Raw genomic sequence first — 18956 nt, forward strand, 5'->3', positions numbered from 1 at the left:
GGTCGACCAGTCCTCCTAGCCTAACCCTAACCCTAACCCTAACCCTAACCCTAACCCTAACCCTAACCCTGGCCGGCCTCGAACGCGGTCGAGCAGAACAGCTCGCGACTCGAGCGATCCGACTCGAGGCGACGAGGTGGCGACGCGGCCGAGCTGCTCTCGCAAGCTCGGCGGGCGAGTCGCCGGGTCCTCGAGGGACCGTCGAGGAAGCAGTCGTTGACGGTGTCGTCGCGAGGCAAGCTAGGCGAGTACTGTAAAAATCGACGCGAGAGGGCGAGGTCGGGAAGAGAAGAGGGAGCGCGCTATCGGAGCGTCGGTGTACGCCTTGCGGGTGATGTGCTGCCAGGGGACGATATGCGAGTCAGTGTCGGCTGCAGGGAAGCCGGGGAGGGCGTAGCTCGCTCAGGCAGACCGAGTCGAGGAGGAGAGGAGGAGGGGAGGAAAGGCAAGCTACCTTCTGGGGCTGCGGCGGGCTCTGTGTCGGCGGCGGTGGGCTGTATGTCGATGTATGTGCGGCTGCGGCTCTGCGCACGGCGGCTGGGCGAGGGGGAGGTGCTGCTGACGAGGTGAGGTGGGGCGAGGGCGATGAGGACGAGAACGCAGTGGCGGCAGGTTGCAGGGCGAGGAGAGCCGGGTCCGAGGGTCCCGAAAGCACGTCGGCCGAGCAGCACAGGCTCGACTGGCTCAGCAGGTGAGCGCGAGGGGTGCGCTGGAGGGAGAGGAGGGTCGTGGGCAGTTCGACAGCTGCCGAGAGGAGTCCGCCTCTCGTTGAGTCTCTCGCGCGGCAGAAAAAGATTTTGCGAGCTGTGCAGTACACGTCCGGGGCGGCTACGAGTACGCGGGACAACAAGGAACGCGAGTGTCTACGAGCAAGAGTGGAACAGGGAGGGAGGGACGACGGCGGCGGTAGGAACAACAGGCGGAGGAGGCCGTGCGACGGACACGAGTCCGACGACGCAAAGAGTGCGGGCGAGGGCTCTATGAGGGGCCGTCGGCCGGGTCGATCCAGGTCGAGTTGGCGAGGAAGGCGGTCGCGGCTTTGGTAAAGTCGCCCGAGGTGCCATCCTGCTGGTACGCGAGACTGTGGGCACGTCGAGAGATTCGTCAGGGTCGCAAGGAGGGAAAGACAGGGGAGGAAGAACGCGCAGGGACGGACCGGAAATAGTGGACGACGCCCGAGTCGAGCCCGGCGAGCGAGAAGTTGGTCGCTGCGCCGGTCTGCTTGAGGACGTCGTCGACGAGGAGCGCAAACCCGTTCCAGCCCTCGCTCGTGACACCGGCCTCGTCGACGCCCATCCACCGAACGACGTCGTCCGACAGGTCGAGGCGACGAGTCGAGTTGGTGAGGAAGACGGGGAGCGCTGTGCCGAGAGCGCCGTCGCCGACGAGCGACGAGGGCGACTGCAGGATCGAGTCCATGCCCCACCGCATGGCGCCGTCGAGAAACATGCCGAGGAGGAACCCCTGAAAGATGGCCGACGGGCGCGTGACAAAGGCGGTGCCTGGCATGAGGACGATGCTGCGGAACAAGTGCGCACAGCGTCAGGACCTCGTCAGGCCTCGCAGGCAGACAAAGAGAAAGTCGAGCGGGACGCACCCGACGATGTAGTGGTGCAGGCGAAACTCGAGCCCGGGCAGGGCGGCGAGAATACCGCAGATGACGCCGCCGACGGCGTACCTGCACGAGCGGAGCGGACCCGGTCAGGCCCATCCTGTCTTTGCCGAGAAAGGGAGAAGCGGACGCACCACTTGAGGTAGAAGAAGAACCAGCCGGTGCGCCGGATGACGCGCAGCTGGTTGACGATGACGGCGACCAGGACCAGGACGAGGACGATGACGGCGACGAGGCCGCCCGGGCGTTGCTGGATGTCGTGAGGCGTGAGGCGGTCGAGAGGAATCCAGTCGAGCGAGATCTGCGAGTGCGTGTCGTCAGTACCCGTCCTCGAAAAAGGGGGAGGGGGAGAAAGAGAGAGAGAGAGAGTGGGCGTACGTTGATCAAAAGGCCGAACCAGTAGCCGGCGAGGTACCACACGGTGCGCTCGATGACGTAGCCGGCATTTTCGAACGCGGGCGCGACCCACCTCCAGCAGTACCGCCAGAAGGCGTCGCCGACGAACAGGACGGGGAGGAAGTGCTCGAACGCCGTCTCGAGCGACGGCGGCATCGCGGACGGGTCGCTGACGAGGACGACGTGCCAGGCGCCCATGCAGAGGAGCACCCAGAAGAAGGTCGGGGGCGACGGCCTGCGCGTTGGACGAGAGCGAGGTCAGTGACTGCGCGACACGTCCGAGAGAGGCTCGCCGGCCTTGAAGCGCTCGGGAGGAGGAGGAGAGGATGCGCTCGAAAGACTCGCCTGATGAAGAACGAGAAGATGGTGCTCATGGCAACGTCGAAGCCGAGGATCTCGTCGCGCAGGTCCTGGCACCCGCCTTGGTCGACGCCCTCGACAAAGCGGTAGCTCCTCGGGAACGTCGACGGGAACCCGACGCTCTTGACGCCGTTGCGCTCGACGCCGACGAAGCCCGTGAACTCGCCGACGAGCTCGACCTCGCCGCAGCCGCCTTTGCGGTCGCCGAACAGGCCGTGGTGGATCGCCGCCGCGCAGATCCAGCTGTCGCCGCGGTACGTGCCGAGGTCGTCGCCGCCGCCGACGACGAGGGGCTCGTAGATGACCGACTCGATGCCGACCGTGCGCTGGTTGAGGAGCTGCGTGTCGAGGACCTGGGACGGGCACCGGAACACGTAGCTGTAGTCGGCAAAGGGCTCGCACTCGGTGCCGTTGATGCCGCAGCCGTCGTTGGCGTTCCAGTACGACGTGGTCGAGTCGGTCCAGGTCGGCGTGCCCTCGTTGGTCGACGACGTGAAGAAGGACGCGCGGACGAGGAAGGCGAACCCGAGGAGCCACGCGAGGAGGAAGACGGGGGTGACGACTTGGCGGCGACGCTGAATCGGCATGAGCCTGGCGGTGCAGTACAGCTCGAGGCGGCGGAGGAACGGGCCGAGGATCGGGAGGGGGAAGGGAGGGAGGGTCGTCTCGATGTGAGCCGGCGACGGGCCGCGCACCCACAGGAGGGCACGGCCGAGTCGAGGGCGGCGGGCCTTGAGGCGCACGAGGAGCGTGTCGACGAGGCGATCCGAGGGCGTGACGGCGGCGAGGCGGACGCCGTCGGGCAGCCTGGGCGAGGCGGCGGTGCTGCCGTCGCCGCTCGAGGCGTCGACGCTGCCGTGTGGGCTGCCCTTGCGCGTGCGCGACCACCTCCCGACCCTGCCGAGCCAACTCGAGCGCCTAGCCGCACCCGAACCGTCTCGCGCGTGCGTGTAGGCCGGCAGCTCGTCGACCCGGGCGCGAGCGCCGTGCTTGTCGTCGGCGTCGTCGGGGGTCTTTGGCGGGTCGTCGTCGGTCGAGTAGTCGGCGAGGAGGGTGTTGTGGGTCGAATGGTGGTCGCGTTGGTGCACGGCGGGGAGGACGTCGATCTCGTCGTCGTCGATGCCGAGGTGCGCAGGACGAGGTCGAACGAGGGTGCCGAGCTCGAGGTCTGGGTGGGCGGGAGAGCGTGGGCGCAAGGGCGAGTTGGTGCGGGCTGAAGGCATGGCCCTTGTGCGCGAAGGCTGCGCTCCAGGCGAAGCTTGCGGCGGTTCGTGAGCGCGAGGTGGAGCCGACTCGGACGAGGTCAAGCGGCTGCTCTGTTCGGGTTGCTCTCGTCACCACGCTCGCCTCGCGCGCCATGCCGCTACCGCCAGCCGCCTTCTACAGCACTGCTCCCGGCCGAGCAGCCCCGCCAGCTGCGTCCTGGGACGACGACGACGAGTGGAACGCGGTGCGCTGCGTCGTCCTCATCTCGTCGCACTCGCCGTCGCTCACCCTGCCTTCTTTGGCCGTGCATGCAGCCCTACGATCGTCCACAAGTACCTCGAACAGAGCAGGAGCACAACATTCGGCTCTGGCAAGACGCGTTCGTCGACCCTCCCCCTCCCTCCTCCCCGCACCTCCTCGCCACAAGCTGAGTCCGCCCTCCCTCCTGCTGCAGGAACACCGCTCGCCCGACCTACTCGATCCTTCCCTCCTCCTCCACCGCACGTGTCGTCCCTCCACCAGCAGCACTCGACGCCCGCACCACCAACGGCCCTCCCAAGCTCACCATCCTCAAGCGGCCGACTGCTGTTGCCCCGGCCGCGGCATCGAGCCGCACGAGCAGTGCCGAGGGCCGAGCGAGGACCGACAAGAGCCTCAAGGAGCGCGAGCGCGAGTACGCCGAGGCCCGGCGGCGGATCTACGGCGAGGAGTCGTCGGCCGGCTCGGGCGCGACAGCTGCGTCGTCGCGCTCTGCATCGCCTGCGGCGTCGTCGGCCGGCTCGAGGACGGCCGCCCTCGCTCGCAGTGTCGAGAGCCTGTCCCTCGGCACCTCGGCGGGCCCAGGGCGAGCGCGAGGGAGCGCCTCGTCCGGCGGCGCAGCATCGCCGAAGCGCACGCTTGGCGCGCCGAGTCCGTCGGCGGCTGCGTCTCGCTCGAGCGCGAGGTCACCGCAGCCTGGGACCGGCACGACGCGAGCGCCGAAAGGCCCGAGCGCCGACAGCGGCGGGTTCGGGTTCGATGTTGCGGCGGGCGAGGCGAGGAGGATGGGTGGTTCAGGAGCTCGAGGGCGAGGCAGGTGAGCGCGATGGATATGGGCTTGAGGGAGAAAGCCACGCAGGGCCTGAGGTTGCGTCGGGTGCGTCCCCTCGACGAGTTCTTCCTTCTCAGGATGTCACTGACCGCCCTCCCGTGCCCGCAGCCCGAGCACCACGTCCCTGGACGACCGCTCGACAACCTTCGGTCGACCGCCACGCCGAGTGCCACAAGCCTCAGCGTTGCACAGCAGGTCGTGCCGCCTGACGACGAGCAGCGAGATTCATCTTCAGCGAGTTTCTCCTCGAGGGCCGGACAGAGCAGAGCCACGTGCAACTCGTCATTTCTCACGGACGCTTTCTTCTCTGCCGAGAGTCTGTGACCGAGACCGAAAGGCCGAGAGCGAGAGAGAGATAGAGAGGGTCCGGGCGAGAAAAAGGTTTCGAGCCAGAGGAAGCGCGAGAGGCTCGCGTAGTTGCACCGCCGAGGCCGTCTATCCACCCTTGACATCTACTCAAACACCCACGCCGCGAACGTTCTCTCGGGCAGGCGCCACTCGCCCGCCTCGGCGCCGACGAACGCGCCCCGGGCGCTCAGGCCGAGCCCTTGCCGAGACGGGCTGCGTGACGGGCTCGACTCGGCGGCCGAGCTGTAGCCCTCGGCATGCGCGAGCGTCGCCGACGGGAGCGAGCGCCGACCTCGAGGGCGGTCAGCGGGTCGCGCGAGGGGCGTCGACGGGTCGGCGGCGCTCGAGTTGGGGGCTGGCACTGGCGAGAAGGGCGGTGCGAGAGCAGGAGCTCGAGGCGTGGCACTGCCGCCGGGGGACGGCGACGAGCCGTTGAGGCGGGCGAGCGGCGAAGCGAGGCGAGTAGGCGTCGAGGGCGCCTGCACGCCCAACCGCGCGAACCTTCTCGCGAGGGCGTCGCGCTGCGCCTCGTCGCCCGTGTCGACGCCCGTGTCCTCGGCGCTCGACTCGGTTGCGCTCGAATAGACCGCCTCGGCCTCGTCGTCCGTCCCGCCCGCTCCCGCCGGCGCCGGCACGCCGTGTCGCGCTCGTCCCTCCCAGTCCGAGCCCGACAGCAAGTCCTCGTCCTCCTCGAGCGGCGCCGAGAGGACCGACATGGCGTCCGTGTCCGTGTCGAGCTCGCCGTCGGCGTCGCTCGTCAACTCGTCGAGCTCGGTCGACAAGCCGATCTCCTCCTCCTCGGTGCCGCCGGCCGAGGTCCAGTCGGTGCCCGGCGGCGTCTCGGCGCCTGCTCCTCCTGCGACGCCCGGTGCGTCGCGAGCGGCGCGGGCGATTTGCGGGCGCAGGACGTGCGTGACGCGGATGGTGGGCTCGAGGGGCGAGAGAGGGCGAGAGAAGGACGTGAGGGAGTAGTACCGGGCGAGGGCGTGCAGGAGGAAGCGGTGGTGGGGTGAGGGGGCGAGCCAGACGAGGGCGTGAGGTTGCCGAGACAGCTCGGTGAGCGTCGGCGGGGCCGGCTCGAGGGCGGCGGATGAGGGGAACGAGCCGCTCGCGGGCAGGTCGGGGAGGGACGAGCCGTCGTGCGCCGAGGGCGACACCCAGTCCTCGAGCGGCGTCGAGTCGAGCGCCTTGCCTCCCGCACACGCCTGTGCGAGAGACGCGCCGGCGCCGGCGCCCGACTCGTGGAAGAAGCCCTCGGGGATGCGCCCGCTCAACGTGAGCCATGCGCACAGCTCGCGCTCCATGAGCTCGAGGACCTCGTCGCTGCGGCCGCCGCGGCGGGCGCCGAGGTTCGCGCGCAAGGTGCGGCGCAGGCCTCGGAGCGACATCGAGAAGTGCCCGTGGGTCGAGGCGGCGGCGAGGTCGGCGGCGGAGGGTGCGTCGGAGGGCGATGACGAGACGTAGGTCGAGCGGGAAAAGGTGGCGGGCGGCGGCGAGAAGGTCGTCGAGAGGTTCTTGAGTGACGGGCCGGGGTTGAAGTCGGAGCGAGAAGGACGGTGCAGGTGAGGGTTGTGGGCAAGTTGGGCTGCGCGAGGGACGAGGATGAGCGAGAGCTCGCCGATGCGGACGAGGTTCGCTCGTCCGCTTCTCGGCAGGTGTCGAGCGACAGTACAAGGAGGAAGATGGACGCACCGTTCTCCCACCTGCGTCGCCGCCGCTTGCCGCCCGGCGCGACCCCCGCCTTCCTCGAGCCGGCCGTCGTTCCCTCCTGACGCTCCTTCTTGTGCGCGAGCTGCGGCGCAAGCTTGGGGCCCTGGAGGCGGAGGATGGCCGGGATGCGCATGGGCAGCGCGCCCGGGACCGAGGGTGCAGGAGCGGCGACGGTGGCGGAGGGTCGACGAGCGGGGGCGGCGCCGCCTGGGCGAGGTGCGGCCTCGATCGGGCCCGAGGCGAGGTCGGCGGCAGCTCGAGCGTGCAGGTCGGACATGCTGCGCTGCGCTCTGGGCGAGAGTGTGGTCGTCGAGCGAGAGCGAGTCGTTCGCGATGAGCGCGAGCGAGCGACGACGAGCGAAAGTCAAACAGGCGAGGGCTCTCTCCTGTGCGCTCCCTGCAGCGCAAGGTACACTCTCGAAGGTGTCCTGCCAACGAGCGAACGCACGCCAAGGAGCTGCTGCACGAGGGCCGAATCTCGCGAGAGCGAGCAGCTCTCTCTCGACGAAGCACGGCCGACGGGCGGGTTCGTACAACAGGTTGCAGCAGGGTGATGCGCGCCAACTTGCCCTCCTCGTCGCCCTCGCCCTCGACCGACAAGTGCCTCGGCGTCGTCCTCGCACACTCGACGGAGCTCGCGCTCACGCGAAGCCCTCGACGAGCGTGTCGCGCATGCCGGCGATCCGGCCCGTGTCCTGGCCGCCGAGCTTGAACGCCGCCTCGATGACCGACACCTCGGTCGCCGTCGTGTCGAGGCCGGTGAAGGCCGTCCAGTCGTTGACGATCATGCCCGCGCCGATCACGTCCGAGCCGCGGTTGACCGTGCCCGCCTGCGTACGTGCGCGAGAGCGTCAGTCGAGAGAACGAGAGAGAGGAGGGAGGAGTGAGAGAGAAGGGGAGCGAGACGCACGACGAGGGGAACCTGGAGGAGCGACGAGAGCTCGTCCTGGTCCTGAATGCTCGTCTTGGGGTGCACGAGGGCGCCCTGGTTGCTTATCCGGCAGTACGAGCCGACGAGGACGTTGTCGGCGATGGTCTGGCGGAAGACCTCGACCTTGAGGACGTCGGCAATGATCTCCTCGGTCTCGCGGTCGATGTCGGGGTGGACGAGGGCGACGTAGTCGTTGGCGGCGATGATGTTGCCGAGGGCCGACAGGCGCTCCTCGATGCGCTGGATGGCGACCGTTTCCGGGAGCGAGTTGCGCAGGTGCTGCAGCTCCTGGTCGGTCGTGCCCTGCGGGACGAGGAGGCCGTGGCGGTTGCCCGTCACGAGGCGGCCGATGATGCGGGTGCCGCCGATCGACGTCTGGACGACGGGGACGACGTCGCCGAGCTCGGCCTCGAACGTCGAGTAGAAGTTGGTCGAGCCGCTCGAGATGCTCGTCAAGCAGTACGAGTTGGTGAGGGACGCGAAGACGCCGATCTGTTGAGCGACGGGTAAAGAGCGACGGGTGCAGACGAGGGAGTGCAGTAGGTTGCGGTAGAAGGGGGCAGAACGTAGGGAGAGAGCGGGTGGGGAGGAGGCGAGGTGAGCGATCAAGGTGCGGGACAAGAGGGACGAGGGAGAGGTGGGCGCACGTCGGACGAGTTCTCGAAACGAGCGCCTGTCGAGTTGAGGAGCGAGGTTGCAGGAGAGAGGGTGGCAAGGCGAACCAGGGCAGGGCGGGATGGCGAGGCGAGGGGACGAGAGACGTCAGCTAAGCTCGATGGCGGCGGGGACGAGGGAGGGGAGCTCGAGGAGGGGAGAGGCGCGAGGGGAGGGACGCACGGACGGCCATGATGGGCTTGAAGTAGAGAGTGCTGAGGCGGAAAGAGAGCTCGTAGCGGTGCGAGTGGGACGCTGTACGAGGGAGAGAGGGGAGCGTCTCGCTGGTCGACTCGTCTTCATCGCCTCGAGCCAGCGACCACGCTCGACTCCACCCACCGACTCGACTGCTCAGACATGGACGCATCCGGCATGAACGGCGCAACCGCACAGGCCTTCGAGGCCATGATGCAGCAGAAGCAGGTCCGTCCCTCTCCCTCTTCCTCCCCTCCTCCGACCTCCGACCTCCGCCCACTCGACAGCTCACCCTCTCGCCCGCCTGCCCCTGCGAACAGATGAAGGACTTCATGTCGCTGTACCAGAACCTCGTCGAGCGCTGCTTCACCAGCTGCTGCAACGACTTTACCTCCAAGGCCCTCTCGTCCAAGGAGGTCCGTCTCGGCCCTCGTCTCCTCCCCTACTCGCACCCTCGTCGGCTCACCTCGGCCTCTACGCGCAGGAGTTTTGCGTCAACACGTGCGCCGACAAGTTCCTCAAGCACTCGGAGCGGTCCGTCCCCTCCCTCTTGCCCCCTCTCGAGGTGCTTCCCCCCACTGACGCGCACCTCGCACCCACGCAGCGTCGGCCTCCGTTTCAGTGAGCAGGTACGTCACGACCACCCGTTCCCGCACACTCGGGCGAGCGCGCACACCCCGAGCGGCCCCTCTCGCTCTGTATGCCTCCTTGCGGTCGCTGACCTTTCTCCCTCGGTCCCGCCACGCAGAACGCCGAGATGATGGTGCGCCCCTCTCCCTCTCATTCTCCTCGTCAACCGACGACGCTCACGAAGCTCCTCCTGCACAGGCCCGCGCTCAGCAGCGCCGCTAGATCTACGTCTCCCATGCCCCCTCGCACCCGTCCGCCCTGTACACCCTCTCCCTCGCATCCGCACCCCTCTCTCTCCCCTCGCCCGTCCTCCCCTGCACGACGCACACGGAACACTCCCAGTCTTCCTTGTAACCTGATACCAAGTTGCTCTCGTGAGCGCGTGTGCGAAAGCGAAAGATCTCTCGAGAGCCTCCCTCGGGCGCTCGCCGAAACCCAGGTGCGAGAGTACAAGCAGTTGAGTGCAGATGGACAATGCGCGTGCGTGCGTGCGGGCTACACATGGTACAGCTGGAGGAAGGCGAGGGAGGGGTAACAGGATCGAGGCGTTTCTCGTCCTCCTCCTCGTCCGAGACGCGGCCGAGACGAGCCCGGCTTTTCGGCGGTAGGTGAGAGCGGATTCAGTGCGAATAGTCGTACCTGCAGGTCGCGAAAGAGAGTCAGTGAGTGCGAGGAAAAGGGCGTCGAGAGCGCTCGCGCGCGCCGCCCACGAGAGACCGAGTCGTCGACGGCCCGGCCCGAGCGAGGGCAGAGAAAGAAAAAGGAGAGAGAAAGAGGGCCGAGAGACGCACTTGCGGTAGAACGCCTCGCTGCTGATGTTGGCCTCCTGCGCGCCGCGCTTCTCGCGGCCAAGGTCGGCAATCTCCTTCTCGACGCGCTTCTTGCGGTCCTCGACGAGCCAGTGCAGGGCCACCTCGAGAAGCTTGCTCCCGCGCCGGTTCGGGTCGTCCATGCGGACGCGCACCGACTCGGGCAGGAGCGACTCGGCGTCGGCGGGCGACAAGGGCCACGCGAGGGGCGACGGCGGCAGGGTCGACCCGAGCTGGATGTGGCTCAGGTGCGTCGGCCACGAGTCGATCCCGTCAAAGATGTGGGTCGCGTACACGATCGTCGCCTGGCGCGTCTCGGTCTCTTCCCGCAGCCAGTCGAGCAGGCGCGAGCGCACGAGCACGTCGAGGTCGACCGTCACCTGCGCACGATGGGCGAGGCCGAGGTCAGATCGAGCGCCCGCAGCTGCCGTACTCTGGCGCCGGGAGAGAGAGACAGAGAGGCGAGACGCACCTCGTCGAGGAGGAGAAGGTCCCACGGCGCCATGAGGCCCGAGACGATCTGGACCCGGCGACGCTCGCCGTCCGAGACCTGATGCATGTGCCAGGACAGGTCGACGTCACTGCGGTGAGGTGTGTCAAGTGATGGTCAATGCGCGTGTCCTCGGGGGCATGGCGGGCAAGGGAGCGCGCAAAGGTAGAGTGGAGGGGTGAGGACGCACAGGATGTCGAGCAGCTTGTCGCGCCTCTCCTTGTAGCGGTACCCGCCGACCGAGTCACTGCGAGTGTATGGGCCCAGGTCAGCTAGGCGATCGAGCACGGCGAGAGAGAGAGAGAGAGAGAGAGAGAGAGGGACGGACAGGAAGTGCGACACCTCGAGGTCAGAGCGCACGACCGGGTTGGTGGCCCACTCGGTGCCTGTGTGTGCGTGCGCACAGGGTCAGTAAAGTTGCGACGGCCATCCACCGTGTCGAGCAGCTCCATCGGTGGGCAGGCAGCTCGTCGATGAGGCCGCAACAGGGCGACGCCCGGTCGAGGGGGGGAGGACGACAAGAGGGAGCGCGACGGACCGAGGTAAGTGACGCCCTTTGGGGTGTTGAAGAAGACTTCTGCGCCGAGGACCTTTGCGCTGCTGCGGGTGAGGCGCTTGCCGGCGAGGATCTGGAGGAGGGTCGACTTTCCTGCGGAGAGGAGCAAGATGTGGGGAGGTCAGTGAGTTGGTCGACGAGGGAGGGCACGGTGCGGGTTGCCGCTCGTCGAGGCTGTCCTCGTAGGGGCTAGAGCCCTGGATCGAGCTCGCGTGCGTCCTCGTGCGGCTGTCGGAGGCTGTGGCAGGACGAGGGCGATCGGACGACGAGGCGGTGCGCATCGAAGGTGCGCTGGCCCGCCGCACCGCTCGAGGGCTGGACGGGACAGTTGAGGATGGACGGTACGAAGAAGGTGGACGGACCTGCGCCGTTTGCGCCAATGATGAGGCAGCGGCTGCCGCGAGCGAGGGTGAGGTTGACGCCCTCGAGGACGGGGACCGGGTCGAGGCCGTGGAGCTTTGCGTAGCTAAAGTCGAGGTCGACGACGTCGACTGCGTTCGTGTCGGACATGGCTGGGGAGGCTCGTCCTGTTGTTGAGGAGAGCGACGAAGAGGGACAGAGAGAGGCGATCGCTCGTCTGAAGCTGACCCTCGCCATTCTCCCGACCACCGTGCTCTAGCGTGCTGTGCACCAGCCTGACCAGCTCAGCCGCCATGTCGATCCACGACCCCTCGGCCGGCCACCTCTCGTCCGCCTCGTCGAGTGCTCCTCCTCCCGCCGTCACCGTCCAGAGCGAGGTGCGCCGCCTGACCCACCTCCGCGCCAACCTCGACGCTCAGCTCGATGTCTACTTTGACGTCCTCAAGACGGTCCGCCCCTCTCTCCCTGTCCTCTCCCTGTGCCTCGCCTCACCTTCTCCTCGTCCTCCCCTCGCTCCCACTCGCAGAACAACGTCGACATGCACGCCCCACTCGTCGACAACGACGGCTTCCCTCGCTCCGACATCGACGTCGCAGGCGTCCGCACCGCCCGCGTCAGCATCATCCGCCTCCGCAACGACCTCAAGGACGTCCACCGCGACATGGAGCACGTCGTCCTGCGCGGCCTCCCTCGAGCCGACGACCCGCCGCACGACAACGAGACGAGTGCGCGAGACGGCACGCGCATGGGCGGCCTCGAGACTGTCGAGGGCGACAAGCCGTTCGCCAAGGTCGACGCCGTCGCTCCCAGCTCGCCAGCAGACTCGGCCGTGCGCTCCCTCTCTCCCTCCCTCTCTTTCCCTTCTTTGACACGCACACTGACCCTCGCTTTCGTACCTCGGCCGCAGGGCATGAAGCGCGACGACCTCCTCGTCTCGCTCGGCGCCGTCTCGACCTCGAACCCCGACACGTTGCGCGCCGTCGCTGCCCTCGTCGGCCGGTCCGAGGGGACGGCCCTCCCCGTCGTCGTCACGCGCAACGGCGGCAGGCTCAACCTCGTCTTGACGCCGAGGAGCGGCTGGGGCGGGAGGGGCCTGCTCGGGTGCGTCTTTGCTCGCTCCACGCTGGCACTTGTCGGCTCGGCGCTCAGTGGCCGAGCCAGGAGAAGCCTGCATCGTGGACTTTGGCCCCAGACTGACTTTCTCTCTCATCGTGCAGGTGCCACATCGTCCCTTACACGCCCTGACGGGCGCGTCTCGGCACTTTCCTCGTGAGCTCTCCCTCCCTCTCCTCCCCTTTCCCCTCCTTCCGCGACGACGACATCCTCCAGCCCCTAGTCCAGCCCGCCTTACTCTCGGACTGCCTCCTCGCGCGTCGACGGCCTCCTCGTTCGGGTGCCTCCTCGTCCTCGGGCGAGCAGGAACCGCTCGAGGAGGCGACGGCGCGCAGGGAACGACGGTGCGGGTGCGCCCGACCCTCGAGGTCGAGCGGGCGCTACTTGATCTAACCTGAGCGACGAACACGAGCTTGAGCGACCACTTGAACGAGCACTGACACGCCCCCTCGTTCTCGTGCCACGCAGAGCCGCCTCGCTTCGCCTCCCTCGTCCCGCCCTTTTTTGTCCGAGAACTCCCTCTGTTGCTACAGTAGCCCCTCCTGCCTGCCGCACTGCACTGCAGCCGCTTTCAGGTCGTCATCGCAGACCTTGCTTCTTGCGCTGGCGAGAGAGGCTCGAGGTCGCTCTCGGACCTCTCGAGAAACTGAGAGCCACGATCTTTGGACATTGTGCGACGGTGTCTATACTCAGGGAGAGAGAGAAAGGTATACAGCATGAGAGAGATGAGGCGTAGTCCTGTTCGGCGAGTCTCGAGACGAGGCGAGAGGGCGCGAGGAGGACGAGGCGAGTCGGGGACGATGCAGGGGGACGGGGAGACAACAAGGGGGCACTCGCAGCAGCTGAGGCGGCGGAAGAGAGAGAGAGAGAAGGGGACGACGTCGTGAAGGAGGGGGCGAGGTATCTAGAGGGAGGAGGAGGGGAGTGCAAGAAGAGGCCGACGAGCGAGAGAAGGGCCCGGCGACGACGCCGAGCGAGCCTCGTCGATCACGACTCGTCCGAGTCGCCGTCGTCGTGGTGCAGCTGGTCCTGCGCAAACAGGAACTTCTTGCTCGAGTCGTATACGGCGTCTGCGCGCGTTGAGGGTGGTCAGGCTCGTGCTCGCTCGCTCGTTCGCTCGAGAGAAAAGAGAGCTGAGAGGACGCACAGGAGATGGCGACGGCGGGAATGACCTTGACGAGCGTCGGCGTCAGACCCTTGTAGAAGCCCCGCCAGCCCTCGCGCTGGTAGCACTTGGTCGCCGCGTCGCGCACGCCGAGGTACGTCTGCGGATGCGCCGGCGTGCCCTGGGCCTGCAGGCGGGTGCGGACGAGGTTGCTGCGGGCGCGTGCAGGAACGAGTCAGTTGCGGGCCGAGAGAGAAGGACCGAGAGAAGCAGAGGGCGTACAGAGGGTACACGCTCGACGCGCCGACGCCGCCGCTGATGGCGCCGAAGCACAAGCTGCCGGCGATGCCCGGCTCCTCGCCCGCCCAGTTGATGTACGCGAGCTTGATGCCCTCGAACGTCGACATGTCGATGGCCGAGTACGGGAAGACGCCGATGAGGCCGGCCGGCAGGCCTCGGAAGAAGAAGCGGAACCCGCCCTTGGCCCACATGTCGCGCGCCGTCTGCAGGATGAGCGCGTTGCCCTTGGTGCCGCCGCCCGACGACGACATGACGCGAGTCTGTGAGAGGGAGGGGGAAGAGGGCGACAGTCAGTGCCCGTCCTTGGCCGAGACGGAAAGGAAGGGAAGGGGGCTCACCTTGAGCGACTCGATCGGGTAGATGCCTGCGAATGAAAGCCCGAGTCAGCGACTGCAAGAGGAGGGAGAGACCAGTCTGACGCACAGAACTGGCTGACGACGCCGCCGATGCCGCCGGCGACGAACCGGCTCGAGTTGGAGATGAGCGTCTGGTCGGGCACACGGTCCCAGTACTGCGCAAAGACGCGCTTGGCCGACTCGTACGACAGGAACTTGATGGCCGACTCCTGCAAGGGTGGGCGACAGCTGCGTCAGGGACATGTGCCGAGCGAGGGAGGGGCGAGAGCGAGAGGCGGGACGCACAGGGAAGATCTTGATGATGTTGAGCCCGTTGCCAGTCCAGAAGGCCTTGATGCCGCCGCCCTGGTTGTACACGGTCCGGATCGCCTTGGTGAGGCTGCCCGCACCCGGTCGAGGCGGCTTCTTGCCCGCCTTTGCCGCCGCGGCCGTCAAGTCGGGACAAGGAGGACCGGTCGCCGACGTGATGAGGTACACCTTGAGGCGGTCGAAAGGCGCTGTCGCTGTTCGAGACACTGCGAGAGAGCGAGAGTGACCGGGTCAGTACCGGGTCGAGCGAGGGCGAGGCGAGGGAGAGAAAGAGAGGACGCACCTGCGCCCGCCATGCCGCCCGCGAGGAGGAACTTGCCCGCGCCCGCGAACATGTCGTCCATCGGCCCATGCTCGTCCTCGTCCTCGTCATGCACGTTCTCGTGAGCGGACGAAGGCGCCGCCGCAGCCGCTTGAGGCGCCGGCACAGGTGCCGCGGTCGCCGGTCCTGCCGACTTGCCGCCCTCGGTGGCCGCGCCGCCGCTCGTGGCACGCGTGCTCGCGCTCGGGACGTCCGACTCGGTCGCGGCGACGCCGCTCTCCTCGAACTCGAGCGAGGTCGAGATGGCCGACGCGCGGGCGAGCGCCTCGGCGCTCGTGCGCTGCTTCTTGCTGCGCTCGGCTCGGCGCTGCGCCCGCAGCTTGGCGCACTCGGCCGAGTAGCACTGCTCGGCGTTGGGCGGGTCGACCTGGCGCAGGTTGGTCGAGTCGGCGAGGCGCACGGCGGCGTCGGCCTTGACGGACGGCGACGACGACAACGAGCCCGAAGCTGACGAGGTCGACTTGCTGCGCAGGCGGTTCCAGCCCGTCTTGCCGCGACCGACGACGACTGCAACTTTGCGAAAGCGGAGGAGGGGGCAGGAGGAGCTTGTCAGGGGGAACGTCCACGATAAGGGAGGGGCCGAGAGGGAGGAAGAGGGAGCTCACCATCGCCGTCCTGCGTGAGCCGGCTCATCGACGGGCGAGCGAGAGGCCTCGCCTGCCAGTAGCGCCACACCTCCTTCATCGAGATGGGCCGAGGGAGGAGGAGGAGGAAGTCCCTCCACTCGTCGAACGAGATGAAGCCGTCGCCGTTGCGGTCGACGGCGCGCACAAAGTCGTCGATCGCCTGCTCCTTGACCTCGATGCCGGCGCGCCTGCACGCCTCGCGGACCTCGCCGGCGCGTAGGCGCATGTCGCCGTCGCGGTCGAGGTCGACGAACGCGCGCCACAGCTCGCGCTCCTTGTCGTCGGCGTACTGCTCGAACGCCTTCCACCGGACGGCGGCGAGGGCGGCCTGGCGCTGGCGCTCGAGGGCCGGCGAGCCGACCTGCGGCGCGGTGGACGAGCCGGCGGGGACGGCGACGGGCGCGACCGACGCGGCGACCGACGCGCCGCACTTGCGCCACAGCTCGCGCGTGTAGTTGCGGCGGTCCTGGGCGCACCGCTGCTCGTGCGTCGACGGCTCGGGCGCCGGCGGCTCGGACGGCTGCGGCGGCTCGGGCGACGGCAGGGCCGACAAGGTCGCGGCGGGGGACGAAGGAGGCGAGGGTGCGGGGAGCGAGTCGAAGAGGGAGCGCAGGCGCGACAGGCGTTTTGCCGGGCCCTCGTGGTCGCGGAACTCGGTCAAGGTGGCCGGTTCTGGGTCGTGGTCGACGGCGGTGCGGGTCGAGAGCGGGCAGTAGGGGGGAGGAGGAGGGAGGGGCGCCCGGAGCGAGACGCGCGGGTCGTCCTCGGGCGGTCGGTGCGTGATCGGGCTTGTCGCCTCGAGGTCGAACAGGAGCGAGTTGGTCGGCGGCTCGGCGAGGTGCGGGAGCGCAGGAGGGACCGGGTAGTCGGGGAGAGGGGGCGGCAGTTGAGCCGCGAAGGGATGGTCGGGGTCGTCTGGCGGCGCGGGATCGGACGGCGCTTGTGCTGGGTCGTTCATGGCGGTCGTCGTGGCGCTCATGGAGGCTTGGGTCGTGCGAGGTTGGGCTCGAGTGTCGGGTCGGGTCCGAGGGCGACGAGCTGCGGGGCAAGTGCGACGACCGTCGGCGAACGAGGTCAGGACAGGTCTAGAGTGGCGATACGGGTGCTCGTAAGGCGGTCTGAGGCTCGTCGACCGAGTGGGCGACTCGGGTGCCGCGGTTGGCGAGCACATGATGGCCGCCCTCGCGCTCACCGCCTCGGACGGACGCGTGGCTCGCCTGGTCGACTCGATGGAGTAGACGGAGACGACTCGAGAGGTGCCCTCGACTCACCAGAGGGTGCGCAACGCTCGAGAGTGAGGCTGAGCGTCACTCGAGGTCAAGACGGCTCGTGGTGGACGGCGCTCGACCTGGTGGGCCGAGTTCGAGGGTCGAGGTGGGTAAAGTCGCTGCTGCGCGTCGAGTGCGGGCACTGGCGAGCGCTCTCGAGCTGGTCGTGTCGGGGAGTTGTCGTCAAATCCTCGCGCCTCGATCTCCCTTGGCCTCGGTCGTCGGCTCTCCCTCTCGACCACTCGCCCCGGCCGTCGAGCTGCACTGCTGCACGTCTCTCGCGGCCTGCCGTCTTCCGACTCGCCCGCCCCAGCCACCACGCCTTTGTCCCGCTCAAAAGCGCGTCCTCGTCGACGCCTGCGCCAAGCTCCTCGCCCACACCAACCAAGATCACGTGAGCTACCCCCCTCCGGCTACTCTACCAGAGCTTGGCAGGAGGGCAGACCGAGCGAGCGCAACCCGCAGGTCGGGCCGCTCTCGCAGTCACACCCCGCCGGCCTGCATTCGACCGTCACCCTGTCGTCGCCTCCCAGCGTCCTCGTCCTGACTATCCGCGGCCCGCAGATGATCCCGACCACCATGAGCACCGTGCCGCTGCGGCGTGCGCTCCTCGGTGCTCCTCGACCGCGCCTCGCCTCGCCAGCACCGCGCGCCTTCACGCCCGTCGTCGCCCAGCACCGCAGCTTCTCCCTGTGGCCGTCGTCTACGCCGCCACCCGCACCTCAAGATACGTCGCCGCCAGCTCCCGTCAAGCCCTCGCTCATGGACCTGTCGGCGCCGACCTCGCTCCCCGACCCGACCATGTTCGAGCCCCTGTCGGCCGCCTTCTTGTCCCTCCCGCCCTCCCTCTCCCTCTCGTACGCCGCCTTCATCCCCCTCTTCACCCTCTTCTACCGCTCGACCACGACCCTCCCGATCGTCATGTGGCAACGGCGGCGCACGCGCCGCTTTGCCGACGTCGTCATGCCCCTCCTGCGCCGCGAGCAAGGCCGCCTCGCGCTCGAGACGCGCGACGAGTGCCGACGTGCCGGCAAGACGTACGAGGAGTACCAGGCCGTGTTCAAGAAAAAGGTGCGTCCTCTCGCTCGACGTCTTTCGCGCCCGGGCTGGTCTGCACACCCCGACTGACTCGTCCTCCCCCCTCGTTCGCCCCTTTTGCAGGCCAAGAAGGCGGCGTACGCCCTCGCGCGACAGTACCGGTGCTCGCCTCGCCTCACCCTCATCCTGCCGCCCGTCACCCACATCCCCATCTTCATCTGCGCGACCCTCGTCCTGCGTGACGCGTGCGCGCGTGCCACCTCGGCGCTCGCCGTCACGCCGTCGTCGCTGTCGAGCCTGCTCGACGCGTCGCCGGCCTCGAGTCTGACGTCGACGGCGCTCGCGCACCTGCACGAGCTCGCGTCGACGCCGTTCCTGTGGTGCCCGAGCCTCGTCCTTCCCGACCCGACCATGTCGCTCCCGCTCGCGGTCGGCCTCGCGGCCCTCCTCAACGTCGAGGTGACGGCCAAGACCCGGCGCGCCGCGACGGCCGCCGCAGAAGTCGTCGACCGCCCGAGCGACGCCGTCCTCCCCGCCGGCGCCGGCGCAGGAGGTGCTGCGGGAGAACCCGGCGCAGGTCCGCCGCCGCAGCCCGTCAGCGCGAGCGAGCGCCGACGACGCCTCGCGCAGCGTGCCCGCGCGGGCGCGTCGACGGCGAGGGTGCGCGGGCTCGCGACGGCGTCGAGCCCTGCCCCGCCGCCCGCGTCCTCGGCACTCGAGCTCCCGCGCAAGCCGTCGAACGAGCGTCGCGTGACCAACATTCTGCGCGGCGCGAGCATCGCCTTTATCCCGCTCGCCGCCATGGCTCCCTCGGTGCGCCCTCTCTTCCTCTCGCTCTCGCTCTCGAGCCTCGACCGGCCTCGGCGCACTCGAACCTGACGTCGTCGCCCTTTGCAGGCCGTGTGCGTCTACTGGGTCACGTCCAACCTGTTCACGCTCGTGCAGAACCTGGCGTTCTGGTGGATGGACCGTGGGCGCGAGCGTGAGAGGAGGATGCGCGACATTATCAGCGGGCGGGCCGTCGGCGTCTGAGTTGTATGTAGCTCGGCCGTCGCGGGAAGCAGTGAGCGCAAAGGCTCCTCAGTCCGTGAGAGCATCGAGAGAGCTCAGCGAGGCGCTTGACAGGGCTGCCGACAACTTGTGAACCGCGAGGTGCGGCCGATGCTCCGAGT

General features: G+C 68.4%; 9 protein-coding genes across 9 annotated transcripts; 4 read left to right on the forward strand and 5 right to left on the reverse strand.

Moving 5' to 3' along the window:
• Positions 1 to 793: 793 nt before the first annotated feature.
• RHOBADRAFT_55785 (uncharacterized protein) lies at positions 794 to 3774 on the reverse strand. Its single transcript, XM_018418012.1, has 6 exons — positions 2366 to 3774; positions 1991 to 2243; positions 1747 to 1913; positions 1598 to 1678; positions 1157 to 1519; positions 794 to 1081 (listed from the first exon to the last, which is right to left on the reverse strand). Exons 1-6 carry the CDS (start codon positions 3589 to 3591, stop codon positions 979 to 981), a joined length of 2193 nt encoding a protein of 730 aa, XP_018268349.1. The 5' UTR covers positions 3592 to 3774; the 3' UTR covers positions 794 to 978.
• RHOBADRAFT_55786 (uncharacterized protein) lies at positions 3268 to 4959 on the forward strand. Its single transcript, XM_018418013.1, has 4 exons — positions 3268 to 3818; positions 3889 to 3953; positions 4029 to 4483; positions 4773 to 4959. Exons 1-4 carry the CDS (start codon positions 3726 to 3728, stop codon positions 4871 to 4873), a joined length of 714 nt encoding a protein of 237 aa, XP_018268350.1. The 5' UTR covers positions 3268 to 3725; the 3' UTR covers positions 4874 to 4959.
• Positions 4960 to 5049: 90 nt separating this feature from the next.
• Positions 5050 to 7019, reverse strand: RHOBADRAFT_55787 (uncharacterized protein). Its single transcript, XM_018418014.1, has 2 exons — positions 6705 to 7019; positions 5050 to 6597 (listed from the first exon to the last, which is right to left on the reverse strand). The coding sequence occupies exons 1-2, from the start codon at positions 6997 to 6999 to the stop codon at positions 5117 to 5119; spliced, it is 1776 nt and encodes a 591-aa protein (XP_018268351.1). The 5' UTR covers positions 7000 to 7019; the 3' UTR covers positions 5050 to 5116.
• Positions 7020 to 7363: 344 nt separating this feature from the next.
• RHOBADRAFT_46757 (uncharacterized protein) lies at positions 7364 to 8500 on the reverse strand (the record flags this gene model as incomplete). Its single annotated transcript, XM_018414850.1, has 4 exons — positions 7364 to 7552; positions 7633 to 8145; positions 8301 to 8326; positions 8491 to 8500. The coding sequence occupies 4 exons, from the start codon at positions 8498 to 8500 to the stop codon at positions 7364 to 7366; spliced, it is 738 nt and encodes a 245-aa protein (XP_018268352.1).
• A 150-nt stretch (positions 8501 to 8650) lies between these two features.
• RHOBADRAFT_66920 (uncharacterized protein) lies at positions 8651 to 9509 on the forward strand. Its single transcript, XM_018419122.1, has 6 exons — positions 8651 to 8730; positions 8823 to 8918; positions 8987 to 9036; positions 9107 to 9131; positions 9251 to 9265; positions 9331 to 9509. Exons 1-6 carry the CDS (start codon positions 8665 to 8667, stop codon positions 9352 to 9354), a joined length of 276 nt encoding a protein of 91 aa, XP_018268353.1. The 5' UTR covers positions 8651 to 8664; the 3' UTR covers positions 9355 to 9509.
• A 65-nt stretch (positions 9510 to 9574) lies between these two features.
• On the reverse strand, positions 9575 to 11525 carry RHOBADRAFT_66921 (uncharacterized protein). The gene is made up of 7 exons (XM_018419123.1): positions 11350 to 11525; positions 10970 to 11080; positions 10760 to 10817; positions 10622 to 10678; positions 10414 to 10522; positions 9924 to 10321; positions 9575 to 9771 (listed from the first exon to the last, which is right to left on the reverse strand). Exons 1-7 carry the CDS (start codon positions 11495 to 11497, stop codon positions 9753 to 9755), a joined length of 900 nt encoding a protein of 299 aa, XP_018268354.1. The 5' UTR covers positions 11498 to 11525; the 3' UTR covers positions 9575 to 9752.
• A 115-nt stretch (positions 11526 to 11640) lies between these two features.
• Positions 11641 to 13038, forward strand: RHOBADRAFT_55791 (uncharacterized protein; the record flags this gene model as incomplete). The annotated part of the gene is made up of 5 exons (XM_018418016.1): positions 11641 to 11796; positions 11874 to 12176; positions 12255 to 12448; positions 12565 to 12616; positions 12929 to 13038. 4 exons carry the CDS (start codon positions 11641 to 11643, stop codon positions 12590 to 12592), a joined length of 681 nt encoding a protein of 226 aa, XP_018268355.1. The 3' UTR covers positions 12593 to 12616; positions 12929 to 13038.
• Positions 13039 to 13728: 690 nt separating this feature from the next.
• Positions 13729 to 15791, reverse strand: RHOBADRAFT_8137 (uncharacterized protein; the record flags this gene model as incomplete). The annotated part of the gene is made up of 7 exons (XM_018419209.1): positions 13729 to 13777; positions 13848 to 14125; positions 14204 to 14229; positions 14289 to 14430; positions 14507 to 14736; positions 14814 to 14942; positions 15413 to 15791. Coding segments are annotated over 7 exons (1233 nt in total), but the record flags the coding sequence as incomplete, so codon positions are not given.
• A 1534-nt stretch (positions 15792 to 17325) lies between these two features.
• RHOBADRAFT_55793 (uncharacterized protein) lies at positions 17326 to 18858 on the forward strand (the record flags this gene model as incomplete). Its single annotated transcript, XM_018418017.1, has 3 exons — positions 17326 to 17817; positions 17908 to 18597; positions 18682 to 18858. 3 exons carry the CDS (start codon positions 17326 to 17328, stop codon positions 18814 to 18816), a joined length of 1317 nt encoding a protein of 438 aa, XP_018268357.1. The 3' UTR covers positions 18817 to 18858.
• Positions 18859 to 18956: the final 98 nt, after the last annotated feature.

Source organism: Rhodotorula graminis, assembly GCF_001329695.1.
Source record: "Rhodotorula graminis WP1 unplaced genomic scaffold RHOBAscaffold_15, whole genome shotgun sequence".
In the NCBI taxonomy this organism is placed as follows: domain Eukaryota; kingdom Fungi; phylum Basidiomycota; class Microbotryomycetes; order Sporidiobolales; family Sporidiobolaceae; genus Rhodotorula; species Rhodotorula graminis.